A 21,125-nucleotide genomic window follows, 5' to 3' on the forward strand; every position below is an offset into this window, starting at 1 on the left:
GGCGGGCGCGAGCGCGGGGGACCGGCGTTACCTGCTTGGGGAATGGCCAGACCCGGATCGGATCCGGACTCCGGGTTCCGATCCGCTCCGGAAACCACGCGCCACCGGAAACCGGCCGGGCCGCCCGCAAAGCACGGTGGGAAGCGTAGTCCACCGGCGGCGGGGAGGGCCGCGCGGCCCGGGCCCCGCCAGCGGCCGCCGTCGTTAGTGGGGGGGCGGCGGAGGCACAGTCCTACTCCCGGCGCCCCCATCGCCCTGGCTCGTCCCTGCCGGGGCGGGTCTGCAGCGGCGGCGGCCGGGCCTTCGGCACCGCGTCCCCGGGGTCCCCCCCCAACCGGGCCGTGCGACACCTGCGCGAGGGGCGGCCGCCCCCTCCCGGCCGGCTGCCCCGTGCTGCCGGCGCGGCGCCTCGGTGCCGGGCGGGGCTGGAGCGGGAGGGCGGCTGCCGTCGGGGGTGGCTCCGCAGCCGGGCGGCACCAGCTGGGTTTTCCCCTCTCGCCCGGACGGTGCCGGCCGCCGGCGGGGTGTCCCAGGAGCGGCCTGGCGGCGCGCAGGAGCCGAGCAGGCGCACGGCAGGCTGCCGGCCCTGCCACTTCCCCTGCTAACCCCTCAACAAGCACCTGAGCGCCTGCCTCCGCGCCCGAGCCTCGCCGAGGCCAACGGACAGCGCGCCCGAGCCCCTCCGCCTGGTTGAGCAGGATGTTATCAGGGCCCAGCCCTGCTGTGCTTGATAGCGAACACTGCGGCCACACGTACCATCCGTAAGTGCAACCAGTAATATCTGAGGGTTTTTTTTTTCATATCGTGGGCTACCACTGAAATCTGGTGCCCAGGGAACAAAAGCTCCTCTCTCAAGGGGGTTTAAGCATTCAGTTCAGGTTACAGCAGCGCTTACCCCGCCCCAAGCGAAGTGTGCACCGTGCAGCCAAGAACACCCCTCCAGAGGCAGAGGCTGGGGGCAGGAACCACTTAGGCTTTCTGTATTCCAGAGAGACACGCCGAGTTTTTTCCTCTGGGAAGAAGCATTGCCTACAACGGAGCCCCCCACAAAGCCTTACGCAGTGCTCCCTGCCACTGTGGTGCGGCTGGCCAGTCTTCACAGTAAAAGCACCGCTGAAGATTTAAAGATGATGGAAAGCAGGTGCTAGTTCTGTCCTTTTTGGGGGATGTGCTCTTCTCACAGCTACGTCTTTTAACAGCTGGCTAAAGCCAGGCTCCTTCTCACTCTCACCTCACCCATCCTATATCCCCTTCGGCACAAGTACTTGGTTTGAAGAGGGATGGGTAGAGTATTGCGGCTCTCCACTTGTTAAGTACTTGGGTAAACTGTAACAATGCAGCATTTTAATTTTGAACATGTGCAACACTGTTTCTTGGCAAAAGGTGGCAATTTAAGGAGGGGGAACTGTTTATTCTCTAAAAGTGACTCACCTGAAGTTTTCAATGAGTACAGCAGTAGTAAGGGGAATTTTTCAAGTACAGGTCATTTGCTTTTTCAAAGATCGAAGCTGACTGGTCTTTAGTTTTGTATAGTCTGCTTTTACTAATTTTCCCTGTACATCTCAGTGCATATTCGTGTTCACAGTGCTGTCTTTGGGCCTCTGCCTAGGTTTCTTCAGCATCCAGTACACATCCTGCTTGCAGTGCATTCACTTTGTCAGTATTAACTAATTCAGAATAGTTATCTGTATGTTTCCTAGCTGAAGCAATCTGGATTTACAATACGTGTGATTCTGGATCCTGCAGCTCCAACATTTTTTTTTTTTTTTTTTGCCAGTATGCCTGCCTTCCTTTCTGCAGAGTTAACATCAGACTGTGAACTGGCATTTTACGCCAGTCTTGCTAGGGTAGAGAGATGAAAAAAATGAAAATTCCTTCTATTCATTGTTTAAGAATGATGAACTGGAGGAAAGAGTATGGACCAGACATAGTGCTACATCCATTCCTGCTCTCATTTTGATAAGTCTTGTCACTTTTGCCAGCATACATGAATGGCATCATACAAGTTAAAAAACCTCACCCAAGATTAGAGTGGGGACAAAAAGTAAGAAGGTTTGTTGGGAGACCATTAGGAAATTTCAGCTAAGCACTTCAAGGGTATGAAATAATCAGGCATAGAAATGTGGACAGCAACTTCCAGTAAAGTAACATACAATTTCCTTGCAAAATAAGGTACAGCACTCACTTTAGGAAGGAAAATAAAAACAGTATTGTGGCTATTTTCATATGAATGCCTGGTTTTGGTGTTGTTCCCCCTCCCTCTCCCCTTCCCCCCCCCCCCCCCCCCCCCCCCGCTCTCCCCTCCCCCCGCCTGGTAGGGCTTTGTAGCAGCATTAATTAGAACATACCTTTTTCAGTAAAATGACTGCAAGAGAACCTTATTCCCAGGCTGTGCTCATTTTAGTACTGGTGTCTTCTTTACAGGGTATAGGCCATAACACTCCTCCCTCTTTGCCCCCAAAATAACAAATGGTTTCAGGGTAATAGAATATAAATGAAAGAAAAAATAACAAGTAACCGCAATGAGTTCATAATTCCTTTTTCCATTAGATTCCCACCCAGTCCATGTTTCAGGCAGTTTCTCAAGGAACAAGAAGGGGCTACCTGATATAGCCAGGGTTATCAGAAACAACCCATGGTGTCAGCACAGCATCAGTGGAGAACTCTGCTCCTGAGTAAACAGGTAAATGGTCTGTTAAGCAACAGGTCAAATTAGTGAAGGAGAGTAGAAAACCATCTGTTACGCTTGGCTGACTAGGTATGTAGGACAGCGCACTACACAGAGACAATTTGCTTTATTGTATGTACAGCAGCAGTTATTTCTTTAAAAAAATCATCTTCTCAGGTTTTTTAGTGGTATAATAAATCTGTATATCATTCTTAATTACACTGACTTAGTGTACACACAGAAAAAAAGAAAAACAAACAAACAACCCCACCACAGAAAAAGTTAGTATCACAGTTGAATGCTAGAAAAAATATTTTACTCCACCTGGAATATCAGAGCGTAATACATTATTGGGAAATACAGAGTTATAGTATTGGAAAGACCTCAGACCCATGCTTCCCAGGTATTTTCACACCATGCCAGCATCTTGCATAGCAGCAGTTTGGATATCCCGAGTGAAATTATATTATTCACCCTTAACTTAATCACCCTTGTTACACAGTTAATCTTCAGTTGGTTGTCACCAAGGCTGTGGCTTAGCAATGTAGAGAAGCATATGCTGACTTTAAACACATGAATAAATCCACTTAGGTCCTGTAGAGGTCAAAGCATGAGGTCAGCTGTTCCCACTCACAACGGGAATGTCTTAGCCTGGAGCTACAGTATACTTAATTCTGTACTGGGATAAGCACTTATCTCAAACTTCAGCTCTACAATTAAAAAACTGCAATAAACTACAATGAAAAAGCCATGCGGCTCCCACCTTGTATAGAGCTCCTGCTCCTTGTAACACCTAGAGCTACCAGAGCTGAAAAAGATGTTACAAGAACAAGATTCTTACTTTGCTTCCCTATATGCATGTGGTAGCATTTTATGTAGGTGACTTTGATTTTTCTTTTGCATATCAAGGACACCAAAACTTTACAAGAAATGTACAGCAGAAAGCTTTCACTTTAAAACCACCTACAACCAGTGAGGAGACGCAGTACTACAAAATGCTGTAGAATTTCACTGATCCTCAAAGCTGCTATCATTGCCAGGCAACAGAACACCTCAAAAAAAGCAGTGCTGCAAGCCACGTCCTCTCAAGAGCAAGGCAGTAACTACAGCTCTGTATGACCTGGAGCCTCACCTCTCTCCCAAAGAAAGAGCAGGGGAAAAAGAAAATCTAACAGAAAGCTTAAGAATAAAGCTCAGTATTTATGCCTGCACGGTTTATGACCTGTCCATTAAGTTCAAGTTTGCCAAAACTATTTTGCTTTTTAAATGAATATGAATTTTCTTCCACTCCTTCCTGCCACCTCAGATTCACAAGTTTCATGTATAGTTAGGAGTGACATAACTATAATTTTTTCCTGAGGTGAACTGGATATGAAATACCGACAATCTAGGGATAAAGAACCCCTTCCTCTTTAAAGTGACTCTTAAAGTGATCTCAGTCACTTTAAGAAAGTTATGTAGCTTATATTCACACTTGAGATACTAGGTAGGTTTATTGCTTCGATCTACAAAGAGGAATCTAATTCTTTTACTGCTTGGTCAAAATTCAGACTAAAGTCAAGGCAAATCTTGGGTAGGTAAGGATGCAGGTTGTCTTCATCAAGGTAAATGAAAAGCTAAAATGCCATAAAGAAAAACAACAAAGATTAAGAAGTTTCAACTACGGGCAGAAAAATTCTTCAGAGGGGAAAAGCAAGCCTTCAGTTCTCAGTGCTCATTAAATGCCATGCCTTCTTTGCTGTATAGAATATTCAGAGACACAAAAGTCTAAGAAAAGGGGCAAAAAGGAAGAAAGATTTCACAGGTTGTTTCCAAGCTATTGTTCTGAAATACTTAAATTGGAAGGCAGAAAACAAGTTTTCAGTGCAACATCATGCAGAGATTTGTTCTACTGTTCAAAAGTGTAGTTACTAAAATTATGAAGGTTGCAAAACACAAAAGAACAAAGTAATTCTCTCCAGCATCCTTCACACAACTGCACATGAAACATGCAGCACCTGGCAGGATACATCTCAGTGTTAGTTACGCCAGTTTACAAATCCAGTCCTCCTATCCCAAACCTGTAGCATAGCTCCCGCTAGTTGTCAGGATCCACTGACAACTTACACTGACCTAAATACTAGTAAACAAAAAAAAAAATATGTACATACTCAGGTCTCCTGATCATAAATGACAACCTAATCGTCTCTGAAGGGAGGAATGGGATTCAGTATCGTGGGCCTTTGGGGTTGTCACAACTAACCAACTCAATTGTCCCTTTGTGTTTAGTACCTTACCTTGTTTTGACAATAGAACACAAATTATTTGTAGAAGAATAGCAAGAGGTGGGGAACACACCAGCCAGATGTAGAGGTCAAACATCAAACTAAATAATGTTTATTTTCCTGAGGAGTGAAGACAATTAAGAAAGAAGGTTCCCTTTTTACCCAAAATGCCTTACTTTTCTCATCTTCAGAATTCATTCTTTCTCAATATATGTGAGCCCAAACCTTCACACAGTTTGCAGTATAGAATGTTCCTGGTTCCCACCATCAAGACTTGCATTTAGGCAATCATCAAGACCTTAAAAGAAAGAGGAACCAACAACCCACTTCAGTGTGTATCTGTTCTTTGGGGTAAGCTACAAGCAAACCCTACTCCTGTATTCTGCAAGTTATTCAGTGTTATTTCCATCCCATTCCACCGTACACGACAAAACTTCTGTAAATTAAAATCCCAGTTCAGTAACTGAAGCAGACTTCAAGACGTGTTATGTGCTCCCTTTACATTCCCAATTCCACAGCTCTTTGCTTTTAGTGTAAGGGGGTGTAACCCATGGAGCTCAGTCTCACCTTGATTTCTTGAACTCAATGACCAGTTGTGGTTTTCTCCTTCAGCAAACAAGACTAAGGATTTACAACATGGCAGAGATTTGACCCCCAGCTGGCCCCATCATGCAAAGAGCTCCTACTTAAGTCAAGGGAAAAAGTCTACGTTGAGAGAACCATTTTTTTTTAACACTCATATTGTGAACCACTGTAGAACAAATGAAGAAACCTAACTTCTACTTTATATTGAATTAACAATAAACAAATGTGTTCAAGCACATTGAAGCTGGAAAAAAATGTACTACTGAACTGTGATTTCTAAGCACATTACAGCTCTAGAAGACTCATTTGTAGCCAATTTTCAAAATACAGAATATTAAAATGCCTTCAAGTGTTTTCATAATAAGCAGCATGCTTAAATGTACAACTATTTGATAGTCTGAACTGCTGTACTACCACAGTGATTTTAGGAGGTTACACACATAAACAGTATTTTTAAACAGGCTCAGTTAGTTGCAAGATTTTGTCAGTTCATCTCTTCTACTATTTTCTTGGTAAAAAAGAAACCAACACCTCTCTACTTTTAGATTCCTTGGTAAATGCTTTTACAAAGAATATAGAGTCCATCATAAGTTTTGAAATGTGTTTCTGTTCTTCAGTGACTTTCTATTCGCAAGAATGGTTTAAGTTGAAAGCCCAAATATCTGCTAAAGTGTTGGATGTCTTAAGGGGAGAAAAGGCCAGGGGGCGGGAGAGGCAGTGGGGAGGAACACTGCTGGCAAAGCAGGTACAAACATATCATCCATTCATGTCAGTAATTCAGATGGAATGGATGTTTTTCTTGGCTAAAGAGAACAGGCTTGGTGCTTTGTCCTCAGGAGGAATGTAGATGATGGAAAAGTACAGGTATGCATGAAAGATGGTACCTGTGAAATACTGACATTTTACTCTTCTTAATAGCCAAAACAAGAACTATGCCTTTACTTAAGCCACCAGTTTTTTCTTTTAATTTAAAGGAGCCAGCTGCAATATTTAATGAGGAAAAAAAGTTAAAAAACTCACCCAACCAACCACTCGCCACATGACAACACTGGTAGATCCAGAAACTGAAAGACGACTGAGGGAAGTATTTTTTAAAAAAGCTCTTTTCACAATTGTGTTTTCCAAGATCTCAGTAAGTGTTTGGCAAGTAAATCAAGCTGTCCAGTGAAAAGCATTATAGGGTTAAATATGCTCTATTCATCACTTATTGCTCCTAGCTTTGCATTTGGTATGATGGTTAATATACTTGTCTAACAAGTACTTGGGAGAAGGAATTAGAGCCCCTAAGACAGGTTTTTGCATTAGCAACGCAGCTTCTCACACAGGGAAGAAAAGCTACATATAAGAATTTGTAAATGTTTTGTTTGCGAGTAGATTCAAGTAGACGTTAGAGAAAGTTCTGTTTTTTTCAGGCATAACTTATGCACAGAACATGAAACAATATGCTAGTATAAGTATTTGCATAATTTATTGATTTATGGCTAATATCAAAGGCATCTCTCCACCTACATGGACTGAGCAGTTATTACAGCAGGCTAGAGTTATTACAGTAGGCTATCTTAATCAGCATTTTAGTTCTGCTTCTGAAAACTTACCAGTTTCCAAACCACAATACAAACTGGATCTGGGCCTCTCTTTTTCCCTTTCAGCCTGACTAGAAAAACAAGTTGAGGCTTGTGTTGCTACTATTCCAGGCTCAGTAAGGAAGCACAGTGGTATCTTCTCTCTTTACAGTGGTTCAGTCATATAGCAGGTATGATGTTTCAGTTCTTAGCTCCACATTAATGTAAACTAGGTGCTTACATGCAGGTCCTTCCCACATGTACCATTTCTCATCCTCTCTCATCTTCTACAATAAACCACATGGTCCTTCAAAAGCTGTCACAATACAATTAGCACTGCTTGTATTTAGAGGAGCAACTTTATAATCAGAGAGAAAAAGTGTTCTAGAAAAAATAAACAAAAAAGACAAGCTTTCTGTTTATTCTTGGACCACTGTACTAGTGAACATCACTTTATGCAATTAATCAGTCTTATCTGTATTCTCTAGTACTGCTCTGTAAACAAACGGTCAACTGATGTGCAAGTATCCCATCAGAGAGTGTTCAGTCTTATATGTATGGTTCTGCTGAAGCACCATTCAGTTTGTTCTTGCTTTTGTTTTTGGAAAGGAGCTTTCTGTTCAGAATACGTGAAAGAGTGCCTCCCTTCTTGCGTGTTTCCTCTGACAGTGGCTGCTGCAGGTAGACAAGATCGTTGTGCGATTGACTCATTCCTGGATCCTTCTGATGATGTCGCCGGCGGAAAAAGAGCTTTGCACTTTTTTTCAAAATCCCACCTGCAGAAGCAAACAGCAGAGGTGCAGGGCACTTTAGACAGAACAGGCTGCTTTCCCCTTGAAGCTCAGCTTCAATTGTAAACTGTAGCGTGACTGAAGAAAGCCTTGGTCTTAGCATTTCTAGTTTAAACATTGTGCTATTCAAACAATGTTAGAAACCTAAGAGTGTGGTGAGTCTAAAGCAAGAACATTGATGGTCCATAACCTAGGGGCCATAATAGTATGAGTTCCACCTTGGAATAAGTGATTCCAGATACTGGCAAATGCGAGCGATTGTCGTGCTTTCAGCCAGAGACACACATACACATACTTACACACTACATGCTACTGAATCCTCTTTGCCCTGCTGTTGATCCAGCTCTCTCCCTACTGAACACCACTGAGAAATTCAGACTCCATGGAAGTATGTATTTCTCTGCTTTTCCTAATTCCATGCAAGTAACATGCAAACTGAATCATGAAAGACTCCGGTAGTTCTAGTTATATGCATATACATGCACATGTACTGTTGGCAGAATGTTCAGGAAAGAAGAGCTCACATACATTTCTACAGAAGCACTAAAGAAAAAAGGAATTTTCCTTCAGTTCTTTCAGAAATTATACTGTTGAAAAGGAGGGAAACCTACCGTGAAACATGCCTATGAGCAACTGAATATTAATCCTCTGATTTAAGGTTCTAAAGTCAATCCACACATCTTGTGGAAGTCTCCTTCCTTACACTTCATTAGTTCCAAATGTTCCTATGTTAGTGGTCACACATACACATGCACAGCATTTGGTGTGGGTTGTACGCTGGGTTCTCACATGTCAAACAGGCATATCCAATCTTTCCAATACAACAAAAGTACATAAAAAGATTAAACTAGAGAAAGCCATGTTACTCTCTGTTGTTTCAGTGATCAAAGGAGCTAAAAAGGAAAGATTAGCCTGTGATGCACAACATGAAGGTGGCATTTTAATTCGAGATGAAGGAGGCTCTTGGTGCCAGAGAACAGTACCTGGCAGCCAACCTGTGTGCAGTAGGCCCATACGAGCCAGACAGCATGTATTCTGTATGAATTCAGCAGCACCACCTAGAGCTAACAATCACAAAGCATTTGCTATTTTAAAATCCTGTTAGGAATAGCAATTCACTTGAAGTAGATTAAAAATAATGTTACATCTGCTTCCAACAGGTTCAGAAATTTGCTCAAATCCCTTCTGCAGTAAATTGTTTTATTTTATCGCATTCCTTCCCTTGATCCCATGACAAACCTGTTATGCAGCCAAGGCAACTGCAGATGTCATCTCAACAGGGACTCGGGACTCATGTTGCCAACAATAGCTACCAATACTCCTCTCTCAGCAAGCTTGGGTTGTTTTTGCAGCCACCGTTCTGCCAAATTCCACCTTCCCTTTCCATGAGCACATGTGAGCCTGATGTGTAAGGCAGCTTGGCTGCAGCTGGCAGGGACACCGCTCTGAGCTACTGGCAAGACTCAGCCTCGTGTCAGTACATCAGCCCCATGTTAAAACAGCAACAGTTCTGTGCAGACTTGGGTAGCGGTGTTGTCCAAGTGGCACGAGCCAATTTGAACAGAGGAGGACCCAGGTAGCAAGCCAACACAGGAGCCTTCTGGCAGTCAGACTAGTATGTGAAGACAGTCATCTTCCTGGCAAAGCTTCCACACCTCGTTCCTGTACCACTAAGAGGTTTCCCGATTCAAATTTCTCAGTTCAGCTATTAATTCCTGTCACTGTATGGCCTTGATTCTGCTTTTCTTCCCATTGCAAATGGATACAAAAAGCAACACAGAAACCAATTATTTCATGCGATACTGTGCAATAGCCGGAATTATGTATTTGTCCTCCAAGGACTTGACCCCGGCTACATGTTATTTTGCACAGTGACAGCTGCAGAACAGGTATGTCCATGGCAGTTCTGTTGCACACAGCCAGATGCTTTTGTTCAGAACAGAGCAGTTACAAACACGTGCTTGGGTTTATTATTTTGTGTTTTAAGAACTAACCACTCAGCACCTGGAAGCATATTCTAGCATGTTTTGTCTTGCTGCTGCTGAGATTCTTCTGCTTCCACTCCATTGTGCCCTGTGAGAAGTCAGCTGAAAGCAACTGTAACTCATGGATCTGAATCTTGACTGCTCTCCCATCACCCTCTGATTGATCTTTTTGGCAAAGCAGTACCACTTCAAGCTGTTGTTGACAGCATAAAAGAAACAGTGTTCAGCCCCATGACACTGACAGTTGTTAATATGCAAAGGCTGGGGGGGACTGATGAGGCCTCGCTGATGTGCGGCTTTTGTTTTAGCAGTCAGCTGTTCTGCCCAGCAGTCTTGGCAGCTGCAGCTGAAGCTATGCCAACAGGAGGAGTAGGACAGAAGGGTTTATCCATAAGCAGCTGTTTAGTCCTATCCATTCAGACCGAATTCCCATACTAGGAAATAGAACCAAACCAAGAACGCTGCAAAAATTGTGCCGGTGGCCTGGGACAACTCACTGCAGCTGAAAAACTGCAGGCAGCGCTTCCCTGAGAGCAGCAAAGGCTCAGCACAAGCAGCAGCCCCCCAGCATGAAAGCTCCCTGTGTTTCTGGAGGCACTGAGGTCATTGCTATCTGGAAGCTTGCCACATCCCCACTGCCACCCATCAGTTGCTAACCAGTTTGGTACTTGCTGCCTGACAGTGGCTCCAGCTGTTGTGGAGGCATGCACCCCTGCTAAGGCAGCAGGGTAGGGCAAATCACAAGCTTGGCAATGCTCGTGCTATTTGCATGCTTACTTCTCGAGTTCAACAGGATCCATATGCCAACTCTGCCCCTAACACCAGGAGACAAGCAGAGAGCACGCCAAGAGTGCCATACAGACTGACAGGTCTTCATAGGCTCCTCTGCACCAGTTTACGGTGTTCTGAAAATGCTTGTGGGGCTAGGATCACTTCTGAATCTCGTTTTTGTTAATGAAGTAAGATTTCCTTCTACATCTACAAGGATATGAATAGACATCGCTTCTTTCCATTCCTTCCCAACTTCCAAACCAGTTTTTATCCAGGTGGTTTTGTAAATACCTGCTGAGGTCCTGGCAGCTCTACAAGTGAGGTTAGAAAAGAGATCTAGAAAACTGTAAGCAGCAGGTTTTAAAATAAGCTTTCTGCATATGCACATCCAGTTATGGGGTCACACATGATTTGCATGAGCAGATTTTGATTGATAAACAGACACTACAGGAATGGGCATAACAGAGAGATCAAGAATGTAGAGCACCCCTCCAAGCCTTCCTTTCTGTCCATTCTGTGTGGCCCACCTGGACAGCATGACCATCAGAAATGATTTGTTACAGCAGACTAGTCTGCTAAGACACCTGAGCACAGGAAGGTAATTTTGGAGGGAGGAAAGAAATGGATGGAGGAAGAAGAAAACAGGTGCCAAACTATGTTTTGCTTCAGTTTTTACAATGAGTGTACCATTGTAAAGCTACATTTTCTTAAAAAAAGACAAAAATAACTTACTGTGTAGGTAATTAATTCTGGTTGGCACAGTAGTCCTCTTAAGTTTATGAAAGGGAATGGTTAAGAAAGAGGAAGTCAGAAAGGTAAAAACCAAAAATATGCAAAAGTAAAAAAAAACCCCAAAACCAAAACCCAGACAGCGCTAAATTTAAGACATTAATACACACACAAGGCTTTTTAAAGCAGAAGGGGTTTTGTTTGCTTTGTTTGAGTTTTCTAGGGTTTTTGTTGTTGTTGTGTTTGGTTTTGTGGTTTTCGTTTTTTAAAGGGAAAGCATTTGACAAAACAGAAACCTTGAGCTATTGAAAGCTAACTGAAGGCAGGGGGTTGAAATGTTTCTCTGTCTCACTCCACAAAATCTACTCAGCTGTGATAAAGCAGAGATTCAAGACTTCCACAGAGATATATCCACAGATGAAGAAAGGGATTTGAGTCAGCTTTTTAAAATATTTTTTCAAGATGAGACAGCTCTTTCAAATATTAGAGATACTTTGAGCTTTTTAGCAGTCCAATACTACACTCTGTAAACAGGCTCTTTAGAAGCCTGATCTCTTTGCAACATACTGCACAGGGAAAAACAAAACTAGACAACAGCTCATGTACAAACTTCCATTTGCTTGTTTTAGAATAACATGTTAAAGAAGAGTCCATAGGTTTTGCAATATCTCATACAACTTCCTAAACTTTTCTAGGCTCCAATTGAGACAAATTCTTTCACAAATAACCCCTACACCCACCCCAAACACACCCAGAACTTTCCAATGCCTGACCATCTATGTAAAAATGATTGCTGCTGTACCATCCCAATTTATCAGGTAGAGCTATACAGCTGTGAGGAGGCCAGAAAACCTTGATGCTCTAAGGGAGAGCCTTGGTAAAGATCTCCAGTGTATGCCTTATGTGTGTGTGGGTTACAATAATCTAATAATATTTTGACATTTTGTAGTAAGCCATTTTACAGTAACTCCAGGTAAGGAAACAATCAAAAATAATAAAGCAAAAGAGGGATGGATATGGGCGAGAAACACAATTTTTGCAACTTCAATGTGCAACCCATGAGACTGGTGTGCTACCTGTTCAGGGCACAGCCCACCGCATTGGCTCTTGTGTCAGACTGTGTTTACCACTAAGCCACAAACCAGTCATACAGGCTCAGAGATTTATGGATTTAAAAAGGAAACACAAAGAATCCCAAGACATTTTCAAACTGCAGCTACCATTTTCTTTAGAAAACTATGTATGAATTAAATCAGAGAAAAGGGTGAAACTGTTCACAAGGTAGTTAAGATTTAGCTGTGGTGCTTCCTGAGCACACGCTTTAGTGAGGGCGAGCCAGCCTTGTGCTCAGAGATGTGAAGGAGAGGGAAAGTATCAGAAAGCAACTGTGGACCCCTGCCCTTTTTGCGTTAATAATGGAGCTGCTGATATAGCACAAGTCCTTGTTTACAAGAACACAGTTTTCATCAAAGAATTGACGATATGGCTAGCTACTTCTCTCCCAGATAATGGAGTTGAGCTTAAGTGAGCTGCCCTTCAACTTCGAAGGATGAGCCCTTCTATTTCCTGATGGAGGGAAATGTAAGAGAGCCTGACCTGGCTCAGAGAGCCAGAGGACTGCACTCTTTCTGGCTGCTAGTAGGACAGCTTCAATAAACACCACAATCACAAGGCGTTTAAGGACAAAAGTCAGTAAGAAAGGATGAGCTACTACAGTGTTGCATGATACTGCCAATTACATAGAGAAAGAAGTTGTTCTCTGAAGCAGGGGTAGGATTCACATACCTTTAGATTTTTTCATGCTCCCAGTTTCTGAAACACTTAATGAGCTCCCAGATATTTCTTCACAGGTCTGGTCTAAAAGCGTGTTGGTGTCCCACTGTTGGCTGCCATTCTCCAATCCCCAAGCCTTATGGGCACTTTGCTGTGGCTCAGTATCGGGTACTACTTCTGAAGCACCTACTGACAGCTTTTCATCAGAAGTGACTTTTGCAACAGCTTCGTCCACAGTGGAGGGATCTACTTCTTTGCAGGAGCTGTCCATGGCTGCAGCATAGTCCATCATCAGCGCAGCTTCACTGTCCTGAGATAAAGAGGTCTGCCCAGCGAAAATAAGAGACAACACTGACACAAGCCGCTCTGCTGGAAGAAATCAAGTCTCCCTGCAAAAGTTCTTTTCTCTTCTTTACACTTTTACTTGTATTGCTCAGGGCTATCAGAATGCCACTTGGTGCTTCCTTAGTTCTAATAAAGGCTAGAAGCATACAGCCAAATTTTAATCACATTGTTAAAGCCAAATGACTGGAAAACCATTAAGCGTGTGCCTCTCACCTATCCCCAGACCCTCTGCAAATAACTCTTTCCTACATATGCTGCTGTAATGAAGTATCAGGATGCATAAACAATCTTTTGGTCCTTTTAAGAAAATAAACATCAAAGCATTTCATCTTGTAAAAGGACTTAGTGTCATCCATATCAGCTAAACACAAATCCATGTAGCCCCAGTGCCTCCATCTCCCATGAGGCTACATCTGGCACTGTGGCAGCCGATTCTCATTTCCCCCCGCCTCATCACAGCACAGTGATGATGAGGGGAGCCATTCCCACTGACTTGGCTTTCACCCAAAGCTCTTTAAGGGTCCCGTGCATAACAGCAAGCCTTGACAGCAAATTCCCTGCAGGCTGCTGATGGACAAGGACTACAGGTAGGCACCAAGCAGCAGATGGGACACTGAGGCTGTGGATGAAGAAAGTCTGGAGGAATGCTATACACCATGTGAGAAAGTGTCTTCTGTCTGCCCTCCCTCTGGAACCGAGCCCAGACGAGTAGAAGATTTTTCAGAGGTTTTGTTTTAACAACTTTGAAAAAAAATAGGAAAAAAAATATCATACTTTTCCCGTGCATCTTCCTTTCATGGGTGAAACGCAGAGAAGGACTAATTATCTTCTGTTCTCAACTTAATAATTTTTCCCAAATCCCTAATTATCTCATTCCCATCCAAGGATACCATGCATTTTCAGTCAGGCTGTCAAATCTAACAATCAGAAATGAACACCCTCCCCAACAAATCCATCCTGATTTGGCTTAACTTGAAACAGTTATTGAAACAAACAGGCACACAGACCTAGATCTGCAGAGACTGCTGAATGGGACACATTAATTTCAAGTTGCATTTAGAGGAGTAAAGACTTTACAGTACTAAGCATTAGTACAAAGTGTTGTTTTCTGCTCTACCTTGGACACCCCTGATATGATAATGGTGCTTTTCTTTCTAGGAGACTTCAGCTTCTGCTTTGCAGACTCACTTAACTGCCGAATGGCTGCTTCTGCAACAGGATCGGTGCCATTCAGGACCAGCAGTTCTGAAAAGAAAGCATTATTTCAGAGGGAGAAAAGAAAAATGGTATACAACAGAAAAGGCAGAGTTTGTTCTTGACTTAAAATTCAAAGAAAATGGCAAAAATGGTACAAACACCAGGCAATACAAAACATCTTCCAACTCACTTCCCAGCTATTGGGTCTTGTCTTTCCCCTCTGTTACCCATTCTTTGAGAAGAGGTACCTAAGTTGCACTTACAAAGCCTTGCTCTGAGCACACAGCAGGTTTTGGAAGCCTAGACAAAACATACGACTATTTCCAATTATTTTATAGTCACCACTACACTGTGGTGTGGGTATATATATGTATATAAACACACACACTGTATATACTATGTAGTATATATAAAAACCCCTATATATATATATATATATAACTATACATATATATATATATAACTATATATATAACCCAGAAGTGGTGGATAGGTAGAGCACTAGGTATCACAATCATGAAGAGCCACAGTTTCAACACTGTACAAAACTGCACAGTATGTGCTACTACTTCTTCGGGTAGCTATTTTGCTCTTTTTTCCAGACATCCTTGCTTGGCATTTCCAGATTTGCTATGGCACTATGACGGGATGGGGAAGGCAAAGTAGCAGTCACTCTGCTCTTTATCAGCTGTCTCCAAAGCCTGTAAAGTGCACCCCATTCTCCCCTCCAAACATTGCACAGGAATACAAAATTGTTTGTAGTATATACAAAACTGTTGATTATACTAAATGCTCTTTAGTGACAAACACAATTTATTTTTAAGCATGGCCACTTCTGGCATCTACTATGCAAGTACTTTGGGCACAGCAAATACACACTAATCAAACTCGTCAATCTTAGGAACAAACAAAGCTAAGAAAGTTAACGTGACAAAAATCCCCATGCTGTCTGAGGTGGGCTTTTAACAACAAAAGAACAGAGGCAGCAATGGAACCAATGTTCATTAAACAGAGCAGTGTCTTCTGTTACCGTGACATTAATGCGATAAAAGATGAGGCCTGAATAATTATGCTGCACCAAGTATCTTGGATACTTTTGGAACTTAGAAGTATGTGTGCACAAGGGTTATGCATACCCACACACGTCTGCACACTCATTAAAAACCTCTACTTCCACTGCAAAGCCACCAGGAACAGCTGAGAGCATCCAGGACAGCATCACTGGCATTTGCTAGTTCTTACTGTTGTCATCACTTAGAACTATGGCACAGCCACAGCATCTTTTCCATAGTGCTTGTTGCTATTTTGGCATGATGCCTGTAATAACCATTACTTCAGTTACTGTCATACCCAATGCTCCTTTGTATTTTTTCATTTGGCTTAAACCTGTTCTAATGAGTAATTCTTCCTGCTATGTTGTATAAACATTTCACAGAAATTCCCCTGCACTCCCATAAATCCACTGTTCATATCAATGTGCTCGAAGTTGTCTTTGGATGAGTTTTCCAGTAAGAGTTTTGTATCTTTAGTATCATAAACAGTTATGAGACTCAATTTACAAGTCTAGCACTACTTTAACATTTCCCAAACTGGCTTAGTAATACCATGCTGCTTCATGATACCGAGTACCTCTTAGTCTAGAAGTAGGGAAAGATTCAAGTGCTATTACAGCTATTCATAGTTACTGATTTGTGCTCTTCCACAGATTTCTGCCTTTTGGCCAATGCATTTCTACCTCTCAGCAAGCCTTCTGACTGCACCAGGAGCAGTCTAGATCATCTCCAGATTGTCGCATTTCCACTCAAATCTGCACAAAGGGAACTGAAACCCACACCACGTGCTGTTTGCAGCTAGACTGGGTCACATCTGTCATTACTGTTGCCTACAGAGCTACAGAAAGATCAAATGGTAACCACACACAGGACTGAAAAATATGCTGAAGATTCAGAAGCTGCAGCTTGAAAAGGTGAAATACCCTGGAGTCAAAATCAGATTTAGTATAGTCAAAGTGAATTTATAATTAAAGTTACTATCAATGCCACCTGACGCTCTGGCGGCTCTTCAGCAGTATGCCAGGTGACTTAGGAAGGTGGACCAACAGGCACAGCAAGGTTGTCTATTTGCATTAGCACAAAAACACCCAGTGGCAGGGCTAGGAAGAGAATGCAGTCTTCCTTACATCGGTCCAGCCTCATGCCTTCTTTTCAGACAGAGGGGACTTCACAATGGCCTTAGAATTAGAGTGTCACAGGGTTTTAATTTTGGGCAGTGTCCCTCACGCCTTTATAAAGGAGGAATCTGTCATTCAAAAGAAAAGACAGCCTGGCTTTTCTGCAGTCACCTCCCCCCTCCAAACCACAGCTCACTGTTATTTATTCAAAATTAGTAATTAAAATCACTGATTAAAAACAGACTTCTACTGCAAGACTGCTATATCCCTAACCACAGTACTTGCTAACATAAACATCTCAGTGCCTGTTGCAAGGCAGTAGCCATATGGGTTTGCTGTTATTTTAACAAGATTACGTTAATCCCATGTGCAGCAGAGACACACATATTCTTTATCACACATCACATTAGCAGCTTTGAACATTTCTATTACCTGTATCTGAAGACGATAAAGTTTTGCTGACTGGAGCACCATGAGAATGGATAGCTTGAATAGAGAAATCCTTTTCAATCACCTTTACTTTAACTGGAGTTTTCGCAGGAGAATCTGAGGACCAAGGTTTTTTATTATTTAAACTATTCAAGACATTTATTATGAAATCAGTAAGAATTTATTATACCTATAATGTTAAAACCTGCTCAAATCATAAGCATTTGAGAAAGTTGTTTAATACAAATTCTCAGTGCATGCTTTATGGTAACCTGATTCCAAAAGACCTGTGAAGTGTGAATGTATTGGTTTTAAACATTCTACTGTAAGATGCCAGACAACACCCACTTAAGTAAAAGATCTGCTTTAATAGCTTTAAAGAATGTAGCTCTTTGTGAGACTTCACAGAAAGACTGTTTACAGGTTTTGCTTTCGTGTTTATCCCAAGAAGAATCGGACAAGCTACTCCTGAAAGACCTACTGAAAAAAACTACTTCGTCACAACATGATATCGATCTTCATTAGAGATTATAGTACACATCACAGTTAGAAGGCACAGGATGGTCTGCCAGCAGTAAACACTCCAAGAGCCTGATACTTTTGTCATGCGGAAAACCATCCACCAAAACCAAGTTCTTCTGCATTATCACTTTGCTGTGAGGCTTTACAGTGTATATTAAAAGGAACATTAACCACTCCTCTTGTAAGGACAAGGTTTCTTGAAAATTAAAAACTCTGATTCTGAAGAATACAAATAATGTCCCCCCTCCAACATATCAGAGAAGTCTGGACAACAATGCCTTTCCTTACATCCCACCCCTGCAACTTCTCCTGGTCCCCACAGATAACCCCAAGAGAACACAGGAAGAAGTGGACTTCCTCACCTGTGCTCAGTGGAGACGATCTCCCTTCTAAACGAGGTTTGGTTTTCACAGCAGTTACAGTAGTGACAACAGTCCCACAGGGCATCACAGTGCGATCCTTTTCTATCTTAGTGGCCAGCACTGGAGAAGAGACTTGCCACGTCTTTAATTCATGGGGTTCTATAAAAGAGAACTAGGAAGACAAAAAATGTTGCCTTAGAACAGTCAAGCAAGGACACTAATATTTCTAGCTAGTACTCCTTTAACATTTTTGCTAATGTTCAAGAGCCAAACAACTAATTCTTTTGATAGACACAAACACCGTGCAATCTGAATATGCTGCTCTAACTCGCCCACAAATTACACTGTGCTGTGAGCGACAGTCCGAAGCAGAAGACGAGCATTTGCAGGTACTTCCCAAAGCACAAGATCCACTGTAAAACCATCCAAACGCAGTAGTACCTCTGCACTAATGGATCCCAGCCGGGGCCCTGGCTCTGGGCTGCTCTCACCGGCCCTGCTGTTCAGTGCAAAGCTTTGCTGGCCAGAAGGTTGTTTCCTGAACAAGTCTAGAGGTACAGTCACCTTTGTGGATAAAGGACCTTGAAGAAATAAAATTTACAAAATCAGCGTATATCCATGCTGTCAGTATGTTTAAGGGTGAGAAGATGGGAAAGGAGGTGGAAGAACACAGGCAGCTAATAGCAAGAATGGGTCCTATACCATGGGGCAGAAACGTGGGAGTTTTCACAGCTTTCTTTCCATTTTATGACTATTCCTCAGCCTGGCCTAATACTGCACAACAGGAAAGAATGGAGACATGAAATATTATTTATTTGCCACTATTTCTGGCCATTATTTTTCCCTGTATACACAGAATGTTTAAAGGAAAAGAAAACATTTAGAAATATTACTATTAGATCCTTGAACAATCTCTGTAACCGGTTACCTGCATCTTTCATTTCAGAAAATGCTCTGGATTCCTGGTAAACTGGTGCATCATTAAGAATAGCCTCTCTTAATTTGAACTTTAATGCAAGTTCAGCCATTCTCTTGCTCTTCCCCCTACTTTATTAGTACTAGACTGCAACAAACCATTAGCCGAAGTGCTGCACAATTTCAGAGATGAAATCCCAGTTTTCTGCAAAATTCAAAAGACAAGTAGAGATCTATACTATATTCACACTACTTGGCTCTCTCCTCATAAATATGATGCTACTTTTGCGTTTTCTATTCACATTTTTGGGAAAAGAACAGCTAAGATGTTATGGGGGGAGGGGGAGTAAGACAATTCTCCATACAATCAGTTGGGACCTTTTTCTTCAGGAAACCAGGCTGGTAGTTACACTCTCAATAGGATGTGGAACATTACTGGTATTGTTTGAAAGACCCATTACTGAAGATGCTTAGGTACAGGCAAGACTAAACATTGTGCAAGAAACAATATACATTTGCTGACTATATATAGATCCTATTTTTTTGTTAAAAATCAAAACCCAGCATCCATATCAGAAAATTTTTTTAAACATTTGCTTACATTTGACTTCCCAATCCCTCCAATAATCGCAGATCGTATGCAAGGTATTGCACAACTTCGTATATAAAAATTATTAAACATAAAAATAAATACAGTAAACCAAACAAAAAAAAAATCAAACACAGTCCACTTGGCTATATTACTTACTAGCCAAGGCTTAGATAAAATATTATTGCCTAATAAATTACTGGCCCAGCCTTCGTCCACTATCACAAGACACCATGAGTAAAAGCACATATTTTTTAATCACTGGGTATGAAAAGCTTTGGCCCATACCTTGTAACTCTTTCCTGAACTAAGCTGAACATACCTGATAGTACTAAACCACAGAGAAATAGCTGAGTGTCAAGAACCTGAAATCTGACATAAGAAGGAAAAAGCAAATGGATCCAAGAGGTGAAATACAGTTACTATTTCTAGCTCCAGAAAAAAAAAAAAAAAAATCAGCAAAATAACATGCAGCATATATGAGAACAATTTATGATGTGTCATCACTTCAATAAAGCCCAAGTAATGAAGTACTTGCAGCAAGTTTACAAAGCTCATGAAAACACCTCAATGTGCTCTCTGATCTCAGCACCCATCTACCTCTTACCCCCACCAGGAAGGTAACACTTCTCCAAATAAACCAAATGCAATAGCTCAGCGAAGGGGTTTTCTTGCCACTGAAGGCTAAATGCAAACTGCAACAACAGAATTAAGTAGTAAAAATGTTTCAGCCCCCATGTTTTACCTTTAATTCAATATAATCAGAATTAGTGTGTTTTATACCTGGTAACTGCTAGGCAGCCTCTGGGGCTTGAAAAGGAAGGATTTAGGATTAACACTCATGATTCCCCTTCAGCCACAGAAAGACCTGGAAAGCTGAAGTTGAAACCAACACTGCTCACGGTGGATCCGTTAAATGTTTAGAAGGCTGAAAAATTAGGATATGAGCATATGGAAGACTCAGTATGTCTACAGTCTAAAATGAAACAAGGTTTCTATGTAACCTTAACTCAGAGGAAAACAGAGATGTTCTCTCTTCTGTCCATGACTACAGATGGAAGTAATGGGGTATATGGGCAGCACTTAACCCAGGTCAATCAGTGTTGTCCAAGAACTCCATGATTTTCCATGGATTTCCACTCTGGGACCTACATTTGAAGATAGGCTTACAGAGTTTAAAAACATAAACTTACATTATAAATTTTCCCCAAGCTGCCTGTTTCATACAAGTTTGGCTGGCTATTTTTAGCTGATCTCTCTTCCACAGCTGTTCTTTCCCCCTCCAGCTGCCTAGAGCCACGCTTGAGGCATACCTGATTTCACTACCAGGACAAGCTAGCAGCAGCAATCTACGCTTTAATGCAGGTTCAGAAATCTGACAGCTTCTTGTTTGGCTGTACAGCTGGGTAGAACTAAAAGAGGACTTATGTCAACATTTAGCAATGCTCACAAGCTGAACATGCAAAAA

General features: G+C 42.2%; 2 protein-coding genes and 1 long non-coding RNA gene across 8 annotated transcripts in view; 1 reads left to right on the plus strand and 2 right to left on the minus strand.

Annotated features, from left to right (window-relative positions):
- PRDM15 (PR/SET domain 15) overlaps nt 1–148 on the minus strand; it is a 38,601-nt gene extending 38,453 nt beyond the window's left edge. For all 5 annotated transcript variants that reach the window (XM_055703400.1, XM_055703399.1, XM_055703397.1 and 2 more), the window contains exon 1: nt 32–148. The gene's annotated coding sequence lies outside the window, so the exon portion shown is untranslated. The remainder of the gene's footprint in view (nt 1–31) is intronic.
- A 189-nt stretch (nt 149–337) lies between these two features.
- On the plus strand, nt 338–4,542 carry LOC129735472 (uncharacterized). Its single transcript, XR_008731151.1, has 2 exons — nt 338–761; nt 2,551–4,542. It is a non-coding gene; the product is annotated as an uncharacterized LOC129735472 (long non-coding RNA).
- The window catches only part of C2CD2 (C2 calcium dependent domain containing 2), a 42,471-nt gene continuing 24,122 nt past the window's right edge, over nt 2,777–21,125 (minus strand). Inside the window, exons 9-15 of one of the 2 annotated variants that reach the window (XM_055703403.1) lie at nt 18,595–18,734; nt 18,154–18,325; nt 17,273–17,386; nt 14,591–14,718; nt 13,141–13,453; nt 11,359–11,395; nt 7,725–7,855 (exon numbers count right to left, since the gene is read on the minus strand). In XM_055703403.1, the coding sequence (XP_055559378.1) occupies nt 11,370–11,395; nt 13,141–13,453; nt 14,591–14,718; nt 17,273–17,386; nt 18,154–18,325; nt 18,595–18,734 (893 nt within the window). In that variant the 3' untranslated portion in view covers nt 7,725–7,855; nt 11,359–11,369. Of the gene's footprint in view, nt 7,856–11,358; nt 11,396–13,140; nt 13,454–14,590; nt 14,719–17,272; nt 17,387–18,153; nt 18,326–18,594; nt 18,735–21,125 lie in introns of both variants that reach the window. The other variant, XM_055703402.1, reaches the window with a different exon arrangement.

The sequence above is a fragment of the Falco cherrug genome, chromosome 2 (assembly GCF_023634085.1).
Source record: "Falco cherrug isolate bFalChe1 chromosome 2, bFalChe1.pri, whole genome shotgun sequence".
Taxonomy (NCBI): domain Eukaryota; kingdom Metazoa; phylum Chordata; class Aves; order Falconiformes; family Falconidae; genus Falco; species Falco cherrug.